The 19302-nt window shown below is 37.9% G+C and overlaps 1 protein-coding gene across 1 annotated transcript in view; it reads right to left on the reverse strand.

The window, feature by feature from the left end:
- Window positions 1-19302, reverse strand: part of DNAH11 (dynein axonemal heavy chain 11) — a 370125-nt gene that overhangs the window by 223903 nt on the left and 126920 nt on the right. Inside the window, exons 31-35 of the mRNA XM_038004732.2 lie at window positions 10289-10420; window positions 8338-8498; window positions 4945-5101; window positions 4678-4823; window positions 1357-1473 (exon numbers count right to left, since the gene is read on the reverse strand). Of these exons, the coding sequence (XP_037860660.2) occupies window positions 1357-1473; window positions 4678-4823; window positions 4945-5101; window positions 8338-8498; window positions 10289-10420 (713 nt within the window). The remainder of the gene's footprint in view (window positions 1-1356; window positions 1474-4677; window positions 4824-4944; window positions 5102-8337; window positions 8499-10288; window positions 10421-19302) is intronic.

The raw sequence follows: 19302 nt of genomic DNA on the forward strand, positions 1-19302 counted from the left end.
GATTGCACATGAATGTTCATAGCCGCTTTATTCATAATAGCCCCAAACTGGAAACAGCCCAAGTGTCCATCAACTAGTGAATGGATCAACAAATTGCAGTAGGTCTATATAATAGAATACTAATCAGTGAGAAAGAGGGGCAAACTACTGATACGCTCAACAACTTGGATAAATCTCAAAATCACAATGCTCAAAGAAGCCAGATGCAAATAAGTACATATTGTCTGCTTTCATTTACATGAACTCTAGGAATGACAAATTTAATCTATAATCACAGAAAGTACATCATTGGTATGGCAGGCTCACTTCAAAGAGGCAGAAGAGAATTTCTGGGGGTGTGAAAATATTCTGTACTTTGATTGTGGTTATGCTTTCACCAACTGTACACTTGATTGTATTAAATTATACCTGAATGTTTTTACTATCATCTGGGATGGTGATAAACTTTATAATTTTATCTCTAAACCTGATCTCTCATTCTCTAATAAAACATAAACCATATTTCAATTCTGTAAAGTTGTAATACAGAGTTTTCTGGAAAACTGAACCAAAAAAAGTGATACCTGAATGAAGTTGACTTAAATTATAAATGAATCATAACTGATACTAGATGTAGTAATACGTGTTCTCTTATAGACTCCTGCTAAGTGCATTGGCAGAGTACTTTTGAAAAGGAGGTCATCAATAGAGATTTTAATCATTCACTTAAGTAATTCTACATTTAGAAATCTATTCTGAAATAAGAGTAATTTTTCATGTGAATAGAAGTTTACAGTCTGCTACTTCATTATAATAAGAAAAAGGAAAAGAGAAACCCTACGTGACAGACAACAGTGAATGGTTAAGACATTTATGAACGAGGCATTTCTAAAGGTTTTTTAATAATACGATAAAATATGTATGTCAAAATATTAAATGAAGAGAACTAAGGAAAAATCGTGCCTACTGTAATATCTTAATCCCACAAAATATAAATTATAAAAGAGGCTAGAAAACATAACAATCATTATTTCTGGATGGTGATGTAATTTTTTCTTTATTCTTTTCTATATTTTCCAAATAGTTCATAATTTATGAAAATTATGTTTATAATAAAAATATACATTACAAAATAGCTAACAGTAAATATGCAAATATACCACGTAACTTTTAAGTACAGATTTTGAGTCCTGGTTTTATAATTCAAAAGGGTTAATTTATAGTAGTGAAAGTTCTATCTGTAAAAGGAGCCCAAAGAAATAATACAGGGTTTTCCTTAGGAATTTTCAAGCGAAAGCAAATCACTTAACAGTGCAGACCAACAACATTAGGTGGCATGAGTGCACCAGATGCTAAGCCACAAAGCATAACACTTGCCTGAAAAGAGCTTTGAGATTTTCCGGTAATTCGGTTCGACCAGCATAACCCGGGTTCATAGTAATAAATATTCCAACTGATGGCTTCAGTGCGATAGCTTCCCCAAGAAATACAAATCTACCATAAAAAGAATGTTGATGAAATTAAATGTGTTCATTGAATATGAATGCACATTGACAAATGCAAACCACTGCAAAATGCAAATTATTAGGAAGCTGTTTATTCTGTGTAATTTTCTTTAAAATTCATAAGCATACATATTTTGAATATGTTTTGAAGCATATTTATTAAAAATACCCTCCCTTTTCCCAGAGGAATTACAAAAATGGGAAGTATTCTTTTTTTATTTTAGCATAGCCTTACTTGATTATTTTAACATTTAATGGAAGGTGATGTCATTTTTACCTTCAACATGGGCTGCAATTCCTTGAATGGGATGCTGCATAGAGAGAGAATGCCCAAACTAAGAGGAGAAAGGCATGTCCTATTCAGTCTTAAATTTTGTCTATTTCTTCAACTTCTCTCTCTTCCTCTTTCCCTCCATACCTTCCACTGACTCAAGAAAAATCCATTAAATATCACTAAGAGGTACAATAGCTCTGGAGCCAGACTGTGAGTATTCAGATACCAGCCATATCACTTTAGGCAAGTTGATTATCCTATGTTCCAATTCCCTCATCTACTAAAAATAATAATCATATTACCCACCTTATTGGATTATGCAAGGATTTAAAGGGATTATAAATATAAACGGGTAAAAGTACAATGCCTAGAACATGGAAAATACTCAAGAGATGTTAGCTATGACTAATGCTATTACTGTCACTTAAAGGCATTGGAGAAACAGTGAAAGATTTGCATTGGAGAAATAGTGAAAGGTTTTCACAAAGATTTGCGAGGACCCAAGTGGGTTGTTGCTGGCCAGGGCAATGAATGGTAATGTGCTATGGGAGCCATATTGAGAGATAGGTAGAAGGAAACTTTCCAATGAGGGTAAATGAGACAAAATATAAGGCTGATCTCTTGCATTGCTGAGAGGGAAGGGCTGAAACAGTTAAGGAGCTCGGTCTGCATCATGAAAGAGAGAAGACAGAAACCACAGTTTTTAGGACTAAGAGTGTCTTAGATACTAGGTAATTAGGAGCAGGTGGATTTTGTATAGTCAAGATAAAAATGGGGAAAACTTCATTTCCCAGAATGTCAGGCTAGGGAAGGTAGATAGGCTGACAGAGCTGCTCACACACAGAGAGGTGGCTCTTGCCACAGGATAACTGCCTCCTCTCCCACTGTACACAGGAGAGACAGCCACGGTCAAAGGTGTGGACCTCCAGAGGGTAGAGCTGGCAAGGCACTAGAAGGCTTTGTAACCGAGGCATGGTCCCATCTCTTAAATCTTCACGTGTAAAGAGAATTTAATAAGCTCATGAAATAAGAAGGAGCAGAGCTGTCTGCATATGGGCTAAAATAAGATGAAGAGAGAAGACCCACAGACATTCAGACAAGAGGAGACTACCAAAGAGTATTCTTGGCAATTTTCAGAAATCAGTACATGGATCAGTTACATAAATCTCCATAAGAAAGGATGGCCTCAAATGACACTGGGTTACAGCAAATAAAAAGATTTTGACTAAAAGCTAGATAAAATATAGCTGGAGATCTAAGAAGAAAGAACTGAGCTTCTCTGTCACGGCCTTAGAGATGGGGCAGGTCAGGAAACAGACACCTGAACATGTAAAACTGGGGCCCAAGGTCCACGTGGCAGAAGGGCTGAGTGAGATATTTTCTAGAAGGCAGAAATATCCAAATATATCTACTGATAACCTGGAAACTTCTACAACAGGTACACAGTCCAAGAAGCTAGATAATCCCTGGGAGACTGAAAATGTTCCTATGGACAAGATAGCTAGCTGAGAAAAATATTCTAAAAACTAAGAGGGCACAGGTAGGCCAGATAAATAAGATTGCCCTGTTGATAAAAATGTTAAAAAGAGAACCAGATTTGTGCTGCGTACTATATTAATTTATTTCTCAAATTAAGTCATCAAAGGTAAGTGCCAGTTGTGTTTCGCTTTTTGGAGTGTGGCATCGTGTTGAGAAGCATTTAGATTTCAAATATAATTTGAAAGGTCTTGGCCCAAGTTACTGGAAGAACATGAAGGTATAACCTATTGGGATGAGACAACTAGCAAAGAAGGAGTTGGTGTAAGGACTAAGATTTTGATTTTGGATATATTAAATATGAGAAGCCTAGGAGACCTCCAGTAGAGTCTTGTGATGCTCCAGGCAGTTGTTTAGGTCAGTCCAGAGATGAGGAGAAAGGAGGCCTGGGCATCTGGTACTCAGCAGCATTGACAGAGTTTTTTAAAGCCCTGGGACTAGTTGAAATCAACGAGGGGAGAAAATATAAAGAAAATAAATCCAAATAAGGGCCTGTGATGTCTAACATGAATTGGCCAGGAAATAACAACAATAAAACATAATAGCAAACATAGATATGGTGCTTACTATGTGGTAGGCATTTGTCCAGGTACTTTGCATTTAATCATCACAGTAGTCTATAAGGCAGGTACTCTTCTTTCCCCCATTTTATAGATGAGAAGAAACCAGCAATGAAGCAGCTGTGAGGGGAGAGAGATGTAGGAGAGGTGTTGTCCTCAACCCACGTGAAGAAAGTGTATCACGCAGTGGAGAATGACCAACTGCATCAGATGCTGCCAGAGGTCAAGAAAGATGAGGACTGAGAACTGATCAGTGGAATGAGCATCTTAGAAGTCTTTTGGAATTTTGGAGAAAGGGTCTTGCTCTGTCTCCCAGGCTGGAGCTCAGTGGCACAAACATAGCTCACTGCAGCCTTGACCTCCTGGGCTCAAGCAGTCCTCTTGCCTCAGCCTCAAAAACAACTGGGACTATAGGCACATGCTACCATGCCTGGCTAATTTTTAAAATTTATTTATTTTGTAGACACCAGGTCTCGCTATATTGCCTAGACTGGTGTTGAACTTCTGGGCTCAAACAATCCTCTCACCTCAAACTCCCAAAGTGCTGGGATTACAAGCGTGAGTCACTGTGTCTGGGCAATCCTAGAAGTTGTTTGTTTTTTAAGTGATTAAAGCAATGTAATACACATGGGTTGTACTCAACACTTAGAAACCACTAATAAAAATGGGAGACCATTCAAAATAATTCCCCCAAATCAACCAGACTCTTCCTTTATCTATTTCATGAGACAGGGAGAGGTAGCAATAGACAGTGAAGGGGAGGTTACCTTCGTGGCTCCATGCTTTTCTATTTGTAACAAGAGACAACCTACATGGCACTCACCTCTTTTTCCTGTTTCGGATGGCATCATGAATCATTTTCACCTGCACTGCCACCACTGACAGAACTTCCACAGAGATTCGGTTGAACTCATCAAAGCAGCCCCAAGCTCCTGTCTGCACCAATCCCTTATAGATATTTCCTATGGACTAAATGATAAAGTGAGGCACTCAGAATTTAACAGAAGGGGTTTTTACGCTGTTATACTGAATAATTCCCAATCAGGAATAACGTTATAGAATACGGTTTTACACATTATTACTAACTTACTTTGTAGTCCATTTGCTCTGAACAGTTGAATACATAAACCATCATGCCAAGGGCACGTCCTAGGTCTTTGGTGGTCTCTGTTTTCCCGGTACCTGCGGGGCCCGCAGGAGCCCCACTCATGGTTAGATGAAGTGATTGAGTTAAAGTAATATAACACCTTTAAGCAACAGAAAACACAAATATCAAAGTCTAATATGAGATTTTCGTAAAACATCAGAGGCAAAACATTAGGAAAAAAAGTTTACGAAGCTCTAGAATGTGACAGTAGCATCAAATACTGATATACTTCTCATTTGTTCATGGCAATAACGAATCAGAATATTTTCTATCACATTTATTTTTAGGCTAGCTGTCTAAAAATACAAGAATGTATTTCTTTGTTTATTGATCTCATTTCCTAAGAGCTGTGTAGTTGAATACCAATAACACTGGATTGTACTACTATTAAATTTCTGATATTTCTAGGTGAAGATACTATTAATACAGCAGACAACATCTCAAACTATTGTTTATAAAGGAAAAGTAGAAGAGAAGTCTTAGATGATGAATGAATTAAACATTGGCTGAATTAAACTGCTACTTAATACATTAAGAAATATGTAATGTCTATAAATACATAGCATACAAATAATATATCCCTATTTCAATATATAAAGCAAATATAAAAGGGCAATTTATTGTATTTAAATATATTTTAGAAATTGCTTTGGAATGTGTTGCTACATGCACTTAGATTACCATAATACTTATTTTTGCAGCAAAGACTCAGAGGTTCTTAGAAAATCATGAAATAAGAATATCTAATAAAAGAAGACAAAACACATAGCAAGGACATCAAATGGCTGTATTCTTTATCTGGGGTTTCCTCCAATGCATAAATTGTTTTTCTCTTAGTACAGACAGCAGGTCTAGTGAAATGATACACACACGGAGGTCAGGAGACGAGAGACTAATGTCTCCTTTGCCAATCATCAGATGCTAATATTAAATAAGTCTTTTGACATCAACACACCTCAGTATTCTCCTCCATTAAATGAGGTTAATTGTAGGAAAATATTCAGAAGGCCAAAGGTAAATGCCTTAAAAAATTGAAAGTACTATGCAAATAGAAGTAATTAATTATGAAAACAGAAAGTGTTTCTGCATTTTATATCCATTGCATGTTTAAGTGTATCTTACAATGAATGAGTGAAAAGGCTCCCAGACTAGGAATCAGGGTACTTTTTGTAGTAGAGATTTTCGCCTTGTAATTTTCTCCAGTGGTTCCAAGTTTTGGGTAGGCATATGGCAGCCAGTGCTTCGAGGCTACATTTCCTGCCTTCCTTCCAGTCAGGAGTTGCCAAGTGACCAAACTCCAACCAATGGTATATGTGCAGAAATGATTAGTGCCATTCTTAGAACACTTCCTTGGAGATATTTGACCTGGACTCTCTTTTTTCCCTTTTCACTGGCTAAAACACATGTGGAAACCATGTTTAGCATGTCAACCAACTGCCAGTCTGTACTGCTGTCCCACTCACCTCTGGATTGTGAGACACCCGCTTCTGTGTTATTTCAGCCATTGTGTTTTGTTTGGAATATCTAACAGCAGCTTAACTGGCATCCTCCTAGCCAATACATAGTTGACTTAAGTCTCTGAACCTGCCCACATATGGAAGGAGACACTCTCCCCTGCCTACCTCACAAAGGGATGGTCAGCATCAAATGAAATATAATGGAAGAATTTGAAGGGCATCATTTTGTCAATGTAAACAATTAGTAAATAATTCAAAGAATGAAATGGAAATGGAATCATTTTATCCAATGCAATTCACACTATTAAAAGGAACATTCATCTTCCTTTTAGCTCCCAAAAAACCCACATAGTGATTCTTCTAATTTTGAAGTTAATAAACTATCAGGCCTCACATAACTATAAACTTTAAAATGCCTCTTCCCTTTTTCTCCCATACCCTGGGCCTCCCTTTCCTCCTTCTCTATGGACAATGGGATGCATACAGTAGACTCTTCACATTTGCAGTTTTGACTATTCTCAAGTGACTTTGTCAAGCTCCAATTTTAATCCCTCTCACTGAAAGCAGTGCATAAATTAACTAATGAGGACAGTGAATGCTGACTTTTAATCAGAGACAAGTTAGAACTGAATTAGATACAATTATAGAAACTATACAATTCACAAATGTTGCAATTATGAGATTAATATGTGCAAGAACAATCACAAATGTAGTGTGAGGATCCTACCAGCCTCTCAGGACTGCCATAACAAACCAGCTTTATAGACTTACATTTGAAACTGTCTACACTTCGGTGATAGTGGACAATTGGGCCTGCTGCTGTGACCTTGAGGTGCGATTTCTGCTTCATGAATGCCAAAGATTAAATGTGCTGTCTCCCATCAAACAGGTCAGCAGAGATTGGAATACTAACAAAGAAATTTCTCTCGATGTGACATATTCTTATCTCTGCAATATTCTAAGTATGTATTTACTTGGAGTCAAGTGGAAATGAACTATTAATAATAGTAACCTCTTGCCCCCTTGAAGTACTTGAGCCACACTGGCTTTCTTTCTATCCCTGGAACTGGCCACGTGTCTCCCCACCTTGGAAACTTTGTCCTTGCTGTTGCCTGTAACTTTCTGACCCAGGATCCCTGCCTAACTGGTTCCTCATTTTTTAGGTTCCAGCTCAAGCTCTCCACAATGGTAGGCTCTCCCTTCAAGATAATTTTAAACACACTGACCTTTTTAAAATTTTTGTCATAGCATATATTACAGCCTAAAATAATTATATTAGTTAATTTATTTGTTCATTGTTTCCCTTTATCCCCACTTATTAGAAAGTAATCTCTGTGACAGCAGGAACTCTGTCTGTTCAACACTGGAATAGTACTTAGCAGAGTACTTCAGAAGTACTTGTTGAATCATTTAATGAATGCTTTGTTCTTCCCCTTCCCTTCCTTTCACTGTATGCAATTCCTCAAATATGAATTTGAACACAGGCAATTCCTAGTTATTTTTACGCTTTCAATAAAGGAATCCTGTGGGGATGGAGGGAGGTGGTGATAGATCCTGATACCAGAATGTTAGTTGTAGATAACTGGGCAGAACCAAAAATGTTTCCTTGAGCCATATTAATCCACTCATGATTTCATCATTTGTGCATTGTGCAGCTTCTGTAATTCTGTTTCTCTAATTCAGTTCTCTTCACCTTTTCCTAAAGTCAACATTCACTACCTTACATTATTTATTACTTTACATACCACTTTTGCATAGTTCATTGTTTGTTCATGGTTTCCTCCCATTCCTTCCTTTTTATTCTCACACATCTCTGCTCAATCTAGGGGACTTTTTTGGGTTGGTTTTTCCCATCTGGATGGAAACTTAGAATTGTTACCTGTCAGTCAGAGGAGTGATCACCAGTCGAGGACTGTTGCCTAAGTATTCATAGAAGTACTGGAATTGGGCATCACAAATATTAACAAAGCAGTGTTTCTGGGTATCCTCCCATCGGTGACGAAGTTGAGACAGCCATGTAAAAGTTTGGGGACTGACAACCTAAAGGCATTGCATAATCATCACACGCAGGACACTGGTAGTTTGGGGGCAACAAATTATTAATCTAATCAACTCTACTGCTTCACACTTTATTTCTAAAATTATCACAAATGGGAAATCTCTTGCATGTTATTGCAAATTATAATGGCACATACATGGTTAACTACTTAATAAGAAATATGCATGTAATAAATCTTCATTTTAAACTTTTATATAAAACAATATGAATTTCTTCAAGCAATGCTTTTTCCCCCTTTTATGAATCGCCCCAGGGGATTAGATAAATTTTGTAACTTTATACTCATATCACTGAAGTCAGATGGAAAAATACACTATCCATATTTAAATGATACATAATCCATAATTTCTGCATTGCAGAGGCATAAATAAACTACACTTTCAACCAAGTTCAGTCTAAAACCAATCTGCTTTTAGTACAGAGATTTTCTGCTTCATTTTTAATCACATCAAATAACAGTATTTTTCATTGCTATTCTTTCCTATCTACTCAATCCTAACCATCTTCCAGTTAAAAATCCCTGTCTCTTTCAAGATAAATGTGACCCTTGGATTTCTTGAGAATCAGTTGAACTTACCAAAATTACTGTATACTAATTTGTCTGATGACTACATAGGTTTCAGCATTGCATATTCATGTATATAAGATGGTTTGGAATTAGACAAAAGTATTTTTAGTACAAAATAAAGGACATATTTTAAATCAGAATTTATCCTACTGCAAATCATCAGACTTATAAAACAGAATAAAATATATAAGAAGATACAAGACCATATTAAAGGAGTAGTTATCAACAGTTCATTATTAAAATGAGAACACATGGTAAGTGATGTTTTGCAAGGAAAAGTTTTGGACTAGCAATTAAAGAATATCACTCACTAGTGGTCCTGAAGCTGGATCAAGGAATATTAATGTATGTTTATGGTTTACACGAAGAAGCATTTTCTTGCACTTTATACAAATAATTTAAATTCACTTTGCTTTTAATAAATTGAGAAAAAGAAACAGAAAAACCACAGAAATATTTCACAATACATACAGGCATTCGAATTGTGAAAGGAATTGCCTTGTTTTAGTACTACCAAACAAGTGTAACCCAGTAGACAAGCATATTCCTGACTTCTGTAAATAGGAATATATTTTGGAAAGAAGGATGACAAAATTCTCCTTTCACGTTAAACACTGCCAACACTTAAAGATACACAGACATTTTAAAGATATGTAAAAGAAAGGTTATTAGTATACTAAAAGAATTAGAAAATAACTTCTTACAAGACAATAATTTAGTTGTTCAAGGAAGAGACAAAGGATTACCCAAATGACAACCTAGAATTATGACCAACACCTCTTTCGTCAAAGGGGAAATGTATCAAAGGCACACAGACATGGTTTAAATTACATACACATAATCTCACTGCTATTGGCTGTGTAAATCACAGAGGTGAGGCTCACAGGCCAGTGACCAAGATGGTCACACACAGAGAGATGAACACAGTGATTTCTCATGGTTCTTCCATTGTGATAAAATTTTTTTGATGATCTGATGTTCCTAACTTGGCAAAACCTTTTGGGATATCACTTGGAATAAGTCTCATCAGGATAATATATTGGCTAACCAAAACCAAATGCACCCAAGTAAACCACAACCTTTCAGGACTAATTAAAACATACGAACTTTCAAAAAACAATGACTTTCTTGGAACTACTCTGGCAATAAACATCACTTTCAGGAAACAATAATGAATACATAAAATTTCTACAAACAACTTGCCTTCTGAGAAATAAGTTTTGCCACCACGTCTCTGGCATGGACATCTATGGTACAAATTGTCATGATCTTCTGTCTGTCTCCAGGTGGAAGTTCTCCCAGCAAAAGTGTAATCAGTGTATTCAGCTGAGAAATCTAGAAGGAATCATTTTTTAAAAAGGAGGGAAGGGTTACAAATATAAAATTTAAGAGCCCCAAATTCTTCATATTTGTAAAGACTGATTTAGTTTGCAAAACAATTTCTTCCTTTCTTTTTTTCTTCTTCGAGATGGAGTCTCACTCTGTCACCCAGGCTGGAGTGCAGTGGCACGATCTCAGCTCACTGCAACCTCTGCATCCTGGGTTCAAGCAATTCTCCTGCCTCAGCTTCCCTAGTAGTTGGGATTGCAGGTGCCCGCCACCACACCCAGCTAATTTTTATATTTTTGGTAGGGACACGATTTCACCATTTTGGCCAGGCTTGTCTCAAAACTCTTGATCTCAAGTGATCTGCCTACCTCGGCCTCCCAAAATGCTGGGATTACAGGCATGAGCCACCATGCCTGGCCACAAAACAATTTCAAATGTGTTACCCCAGCTGGTCCTCAAAGAACCTTGGTATAGGAATGACAATATTATCATCCCCTCACACAGATGAAGGACAAGAGAACCTGTGAATAATGACAAAGCCGGTGCAGACACAGGGTTTCCTGGCTGCACTGAACTGACCCTCTACCCTAATGATAATCTGGTCCATAACATTGTTGAAATGGAAATGACCACAAATCTTAAAAGGCCAAATTAGACTAAAAAAGCATAGTAAGAGCTAAATGACAAATTCTATTTTTCTTTAGAGAAGCATTCACCTAGCAATCTGTGTTTGCTTTGGTTTTTAAAAATACAAGATAGTGATGATTACTGAAAAAATATTTAAAATGTAGAGCTGAAGAATGTCCTCCTTTACTCGTATTTACATCCCTATTCTTGTTTAGGTCCATCGAACTCGTAGATAAGTATTTTTCAAACTGCTGGTCTTTTTTTCATAGAATGGAAAGGAATAAAATGGAATGCCACGAATAACAATTCATTGAAGTGACTGGAATAGAAAATACAGCATTACAGGTAGTAAGAGAATGTATTGTTTCATGCTGTTTTATTTCTGTTTTGACTACCTACATAAACATGTGAGCTTGGATCTGATAGAAAATATTTCTTATGGTGAATTGTGGTCAGAGAGGTTTGAAAGATTCTGTCTTAGGTGGTCATTTTGTTAGTATGGTTATTTACACAAAAAGATTTCTGCCTTACTCAAGCCTTATTTACAAAAACAGTATTTCTGCCTTATTCCAGGTATCATACTGTGAAACAATACCATCCCCTTTTCTCTTCAGCTCTGCAAAAGGACAGTCAATGACGAACTGCTAGCACCTGAGAAAGCTGGCGGTAAGTGAATATGACAGATCACCAGAGACTCAACCCTTTGTAGCCTACTGTCAAATACAGGTTCGCTATTGTACTACTATCACGCCCCGGAAAATGCAAAAACCTGCACACTTCCCTGAGATTGCCGTGCAGCTGGAGGCCGGAGAAAGTCATACAGCTGGAATAAGAAGGGAGAAGAAAGGCAGGAAGAGACAACCGTAACATGCGCAATTTCCATGAAATGAGAACACAGAAGGTTCCAGGCACTGACTAAGCACGTTGCTGATCTCATTGCACTTAATCTTAAGACAATCTGTTATCCGAACTTTGCAGATGAGAAAATTGAGTCAAAGGCCTATTAACCACATTTGCCAATCCAGGGAGGGGAAATTCAAATTCCAACAGTCTGACTTCAGATTCATCACATAGACCCTCTCCAGCCTCCATAAGACCTACCCAACCCTTCAGGTCTGAGAAACTGTAGCTGTGCAAGAAGCATTCAGGACAGACTCAAAGTCAAACACAAAGGAAAGCTGGCTTAAAGAAATAAAAATATTATTATAGATCCCCTAGACACTCAGGATACACGACAGCTTTAGCATTTGTCCTATTTCCCCCACCCTCTGGCTTTATTGAGGTATGATTGAAAAATAAAAATTGTATAAATTTAAGATATACAATGTGATATTTTGATATATGTATATATTGTGAAACTATTACCCCAAGGAAGCTAATCGACATATCCATCAGTTCACATATCTTTTAAGTGAGAATATTTGATATTTACTGTCTCAGCAAATTTCAAGTGTATACTACATTATTATTAACTATAGTTGCCATATGCTACATTAGGTCTCTAGAACTTATTCATGCTATAACTGGAAGTTTGTACACTTTGACCAATATCTTCTGTTTTCCTCCCCCGCATCCTCTGGTAACCACCATTCTACTGTTACTATGTGTTAGACTTTTTAAAAAAATCCACTTATAAGTGAGATCATGCAGTATTTGTCTGTCTGTGTTTAGCTTGTTTTACATAGAATAACGCCCTTCAGATTCATCCAGGTTGTCACAAATGGTAGGATTCCTTCTTTGTAAAGGCTAAATCATATTCCTTGCTGTGTGTGTGTGTGCATGGGTGCTTGCATGAGTGTCTACACATTTTCTTTATCCATCTATCAATGAATACTTGGTTTTTTTTCCACATCTTGGTGATTGTGAATAAAGTTGCAATGAACACGGGAGTGCACATATCTTGTCAAAATAGTGATTTTATTTCCTTTACCTATATATCCAGAAGTGAGATTTTTGGATCATATGGTAGTTCCATTTTTAATATTTTGAGGAATGTTCATAATGTTTTCCATAATGGCTATACTACTTCCTACCGACCACCAAGGAGGTCAAAGATCTGTACACTGAAAACTACAAAACTCAAAGGAAAAAAATTAAAAACAAAAATAAATGGAATGATCCTATGCCCTTGGGTTAGAGGAATTTATGTTTGTTAAAATCTCTGTACTGCCCAGAATTCTCTGTAGACTTAATGCAACTGCATCAAGATTTCAATGGCATTTTTTTTTTTTTTGCAGTTGTAGAAAAAACAATCTTAAAATTTGTATGGAATCACCAAGGACTCCGAATAGCCAAAGCAATCTTAAGCAAGAAAAACAAAGCTGGAGGCAGCACATCTCCTGATTTCAAATTATATTACAAAGCTATAGTAATCAAAACAGTGTAGTACTGGCATACAAAAAGGCACAAAGACCAATGGAACAGAATAGAGAGTTAAAAAATAAATTTTTCAACTAATTGTTAGCATAGGAACCAAAAACAGTGAAGAAAGAAGGCTCTTACATAAACGGTGTTGGAAAAAACTGGATGTCACATGCAAAAGAATGAAATTGGACCCTTACACTATACACACACACACACAAAAACAACTCAAAATGGGTCTAAGACTTAAAGATAAGACCTGAAACTGTAAAACTCATTAAAAAATGTGGGAAAAGCTTCATGACTTTGGTCTTGACAATGGTTTTTTGGACTTGACACCAAAAGTATAGACAACAAAATAAAAAAATAAAAAACAAGTGAACTATATCAAACTAAAAAGTTTCTGTACATCAACAGAAAAAATCAACAAAATGAAAAGGTACCCTATAGAATGGAAGAAAATATTTACAAACAATATATCTGATAAGGGGTTAATATCTAAAATATATAAGGAGCTCATACAACTCAATGGCAACAAATAGCCTGATTAGCAATGGGCAAAGGACCAGAATAGCCATTTTCCCAAAGAAAACATACAAATGGCTAACTAGTATATGAAAAGATGCTCAAAATCACTAATCATTAGAGAAATCAAAACCACAATGAGCTATCACCTCACACCTACTACAGTGGCTATAATAAAAAAAGTCAAAAGATATTGTTGGTAATGATGTGCCTTAACCTACTACGAGAGTGACATAAAAGAGCACTGATCACAGGCCGGCCGTGATGGCTCACGCCTGTAATCCCAGCACTTTGGGAGGCTGAGGTAGGTGGATCCTTGAGGTCAGGAGTTCAAGACTAGCCTGGCCAATGGGGTGAGACCCCATCTCTACTAAAAATACAAAAATATCAGCCAGGCATAGTGATGTGTACCTGTAATCCCAGCTACACGGGAGGCTGAGGCAGGAGAATCACTTGAATCTGGGCGGTCTAGTCTGCAGTGAGCTGACATCACACTACTGCAATCCAGCCTGGGTGACAGAGTGAGATTCTGTCTCAAAAAATAAAAAAGATTACTGATCACAGATCACTATGATAGATACAATGATAAAAAATTTAAATATTCCAAGAATTACTAAAATGTGATGCAAAGACACAAAGCAAGTTCATGTTGTTTGAATAATAATGTCAATGCCCAGCATAGAGGGGGTTGCCACAAATCTTACAAAAATAAAGCAGTATCTGCAAAGCACAGTAAAGCAAATCACAGTAAAATGAGATACACCTGTATTTTAATAAACTGCATCTTTAAAAAGTAGTTAAATGCTTAAAAAGCAGATGTGATTATTGTTTTATGTCTAATATGTTCACTGCTCATCATCCCCTAGATTTTATGTTCCATAAAGTCAAGGACAGCATCTATCTTATTCGGTGCCTTTTCCCAGAGCCACTGAAGAACTGTCAGAGTGTGGGTGCTCAATGTGTATCTGCTGAAAAGATGAATTAATGTACAATAACAACCCATGCCTACACAAGTTTCTAAGGAAAATTAATATACACTTTAGTGAGAAAAGAGTTATTTAGGCCTTGGATATTTTCTCACCTGGGTCAAGATATCCGGTCTTTGCAGTATCCAATCTTATACCGCTATCAGTATTTGGTTAAAAAGAAAAAGTTGATTGCAACAACAGTAATAATATCGTATACCTTATAAGAACATTTATAATTTTAAGTGCATTCACATGCATTGTCTTATCTGAGCCTCCCAACAACCTGTGATTTCTGCATTATTGATTCATTTTTCACAGAAGTGCAGTCAAATGGAAGATGATTAAAAACACAGCTTGTCAACATAATCTGCACAGCATCATATGTTGGGGATCTTATACTGTATATCAAGATTAAACCTTCTCTGATGATACTCTTTAGTAAGTAATAAAATTCTGTACCCATAGTTATGTAATGTAGTTAAAAAATGTCTGTAGTATTTGGGCAGTGGCAACAGGTAGCAATCATCATGGTCAGTACTGTACTTGCATATAAGTTTATGGTATGTGACATATAAAACATTCCTTAGCAACTTTAAGAAAATATACCCTATCGTGTAATCAGTACATATTCTTGCCACTGATTGCAATAGTGTTACATGATTTTCTACCGGATCAAGGATGTCTGGCTCAAGTCTACCTACGTCCCTTTGAAACTCAAGTGTCTGTTTTCCTGGTACATCTTGGCTTCATTAGAGTGCAAGTACAGCATATATCTTGAACTAGAAATAAGCCCAACTTAGAGTAAAATCCAAACTTTTGTTCCTGGAGTACAAAGTCTTCCATGACCTCACACCACTCCTTTCCTATCTCACTTCAGTAACCATGCTGGCCTTCCCTCTGTTCTCCTATCACAGCTGCTTTAACGCCACAGCAACCATTTCATGTGCCTGGAGTCATCTTCCTTCTAATCCTTGTATGATTGGCTTCCTCTCATTATTCAAAGTTGTAGTTCAAATTTACCTCCTCAAATTGGCCTTCCCTGGCCATTCTATTTACTATTACCCCCTATTTATTCTAAATGCTTCTATTTTATTATCTTTATGGAACTTATGAGCATCCTACCAATCATGTATTTCTTTGTCTGTCTCCTCCACCCTAAGCTCTAAAGGAGCAAGGCCCATATCTATCTTATTCTGGGCTGTATTCCCATGCTTACCATAGCAGCCAGCATAAAGAATGTGTCCAAGTCAACACTCGCTGTATGAATTGATGAAGGAAGAAATGAACAAATGAACAATAGCAACAATACACACCAGAACAACAGTTTTTTGTTCTCTCATTCACTCATTCATACAAGATGACAAATGTGGTTCTTGTTTCCAGACCTTACAGGACAACAAGGAATGCAGATAAATAATTAAAATTGTTTTGCTAGGGCAAGTAGAAAGTACTCTGACAGCACACAGAAATAGGGCTTGCCTGATCTAGGGCTTAGAAAGGCACTTTAGAGGAATGTATACTAAGACCTAAAGAATGAGCAAGATTTAGGTTGAGAAGAATTTAGGGGTTGGCCAACAGGGAGGCAGTGGTTAAGCCACTGGGAGCAGCCTGCGGAAAGGCCCTGAATGGACAGGTGGCTCTGTGGAAGAACTGAAAGAGGTCACCCATGGCAGGAGTGGGTGGCAGAGGAAGGACAGGTGTTTAAAGATGCTGCAGAGGAAAGCAAGTGCCCAAGTGTGCAGGGCTTACCCAGCTCAGTTAGGACAATGAGATGGTGCTGAAAGGTCTAGAAGGCAGGGTGATAATGAGATTTGTGTTATTAAATGATCTCTCTGGCTATGCTGTAAATAATGAATTGGAGGAAAGTAAGACTGGAAGAAAAAAGACCTGAGAGGAGGATGCTAGTCATTTAGATGAGAAAAGAGAGTGGCTTGGTCTAGGATATTATCAAAGCAGCTGGAGAAGGCAGTGAGAATAGGGATCTTCAGGACAGTTAAAGAGATTTGGTGGTTGATTGGCTATTGAGCAAAAACAGAGTCAAGCGGGCTTCTAGTGTGAGCAACTAGTGAAGAATGTTGGGGTTTTTGTTGTTGTTGTTCTTCTTCTTCTTCCCGCAGCTGGGCACATTGGGAGGCAAGTTTGAGAAGAGCAAATGTACACTGGATCTTTTAGGTTGGGTGTGCCTATAGGACTTCAGTGAAAAATCCCTATCTGTTTCTGGCTGTGCTTCAGGAGAGAGATGCAGACTGGGGTAAAGGAAACTGAGTAGCCATAAAAGTGGATGAAATTAGTCAGGGATGTGTGGAGAAAGAAAAGAGGAAAAGAAAAGAGGAAAAGAAAAGGGAAGGAAAAAGAAAGATTGTGGGAGGCTAAAGCAGATCTAGTGATCCATCTCTTGATCAGGCCAGCATGGTGAACATGGCAAAACCCTGTATCTACTAAAAACACAAAAACACTAGCTGGGCATGGTGGTGCACACTTGTAACTCGTTACTTGGGAGGCTGAGGTACAAGAATTTTTGAAGCTGGGAGGCAGAGGTTGCAGTGAGCCAAGATCACACCACTGCACTCCAGCCTGGACGACAGAGCAAGACCCTGTCTCCAACAAAACAAAACAAAACAAAACAAAACACAAAAACAGGTCAGGCACAGTGGTTCACATCTGTAATCTCGGCACTTTGGGAGACCAGGCAGGGGGATCACCTGAGATCAGGAGTTCAAGACCAGTCTGGCCAAGATGGTGAAGCCCCGTCTCTACTAAAAATACAAAAATTAGCTAGGCATGATCACGCCTGTAATTCCAGGTACTTGGGAGGCTGAGGCAGGAGAATTGCTTGAACCTGGGAGGCAGAGGTTGCAGGGAGCCGAGATTGCACCACCTCATTCCAGCCTGGGTGACGTTGTCAAACTCCATCAAAAACAAAACGAAACAAAACAACCCCCCACCCCCACCCCACACACACACACAAACCAAAACAGAATACAGCCATAAGGAACAGGAATATTTAAGGAGCAGGAGGAAGACCAGCCAGGTGAAGTAAAGAGCAGCCCAAGTTTTCTAGTTAGAAAACTAGAATTCAAAAAAACATGAATATAAAGGAAGAGAGTATGTCAAGAAGTAGGAAGTGTTTTCTAAGTTAAAGAAAATAGAAATAGACTCAATCAAGTGGTAGAAATAGGTTGTGGTGAGGAGAAAAAGGAAAGAACAAGTATAGACATTAGGTCAGCAAGCTTGATTATAAAAAAGGTTACAGAGATAAGGCAGGAAATAAAAGATGTGTCATGAATGAACAATTTTTAGTTATTTTGAGTAATGAGGGAGTTGGGCATGTTAATTACTGATGGGAATGAGCAAGAGGGAGAAATTGAAGAAACGGGAGGAAAGTCAGGGCAGCCTTGAGAGAGGTCAGAGCAGAAGGGACCCAGAGCAGAGGTGGAGAAATGCTCTGGAAAGTGGAGGTCACCCTTGCCTCCTACCTGGAGGATGGTATCGGGGGAGGGACATCAGCCTGATGGCCATTGCTCTAGTTCCTCTCTGATGATGTCAGCAGATAATAAAAGCACTGACTGACAGGCATTGTATGTGTACATGTGTACTGTGTGTTTTCTAATTTAATCATCACAACTTTATGAAGTACGCACGATTAGTATTCCAGTTTTACATATGAGAATATGAGATAATCTGCCCGAGATCACATAGTTATAAATGGTGGAGCCAGGGGCTAGTACACAATTCTAAGATCTTACTGTTTATTTTACAAATACAAAACCTTCTTATGTGGATAACACAGCATCAGACCAGGCAAGTGCTCGCCTCCAATGACTGTGGTGAGGAGAGAGAGATAACTCAGTATACCCCACCTATGAATTCTCTTATTTATATAAACATAGAAATGCTTCCTAACAAAAAGAAAAGATCTTACACCTTGTACGTCACACACCATGAAAAAAAGAAAAAGGAAAAGGCACGATCTTGACCACCATTGGGGTTTATAGGATACACATATCTAAGGGACTACAGTGTTCCCAAAGAGGGCCAGAGAGCGTGGTAGGATGATGGTGCGTTCACCATGTAGGACAATGTCAGACCTAGAAAGTAACAGACTCAAGGTCAGAGAGAAGCAGTGATTCCTGATACATAGTGGTGGCTGGTCCCCCATTTTTTTCCGTCCTGGCTCCTATGGCATCATGGTAGAAAGAGGCCATACTGTGAATTTAAAGAGTGTATCCCTAAATAATATAGGTTTAAATCAGGCAACAAAGAAAAATAAAGTCTTCCTTGCAGCAGAAGCATTGCAGTTTTGCCAGCATCAGTCATGGCATATCTCCCAACATGGGGACACCCAAGCCATGGTGGCAAAGAAGCTGGAAGAGGCCACTCTGCAGAAAAGTTGAGATCTGGAGGTCA

The sequence above is a fragment of the Chlorocebus sabaeus genome, chromosome 21 (genome assembly GCF_047675955.1).
Source record: "Chlorocebus sabaeus isolate Y175 chromosome 21, mChlSab1.0.hap1, whole genome shotgun sequence".
Taxonomy (NCBI): domain Eukaryota; kingdom Metazoa; phylum Chordata; class Mammalia; order Primates; family Cercopithecidae; genus Chlorocebus; species Chlorocebus sabaeus.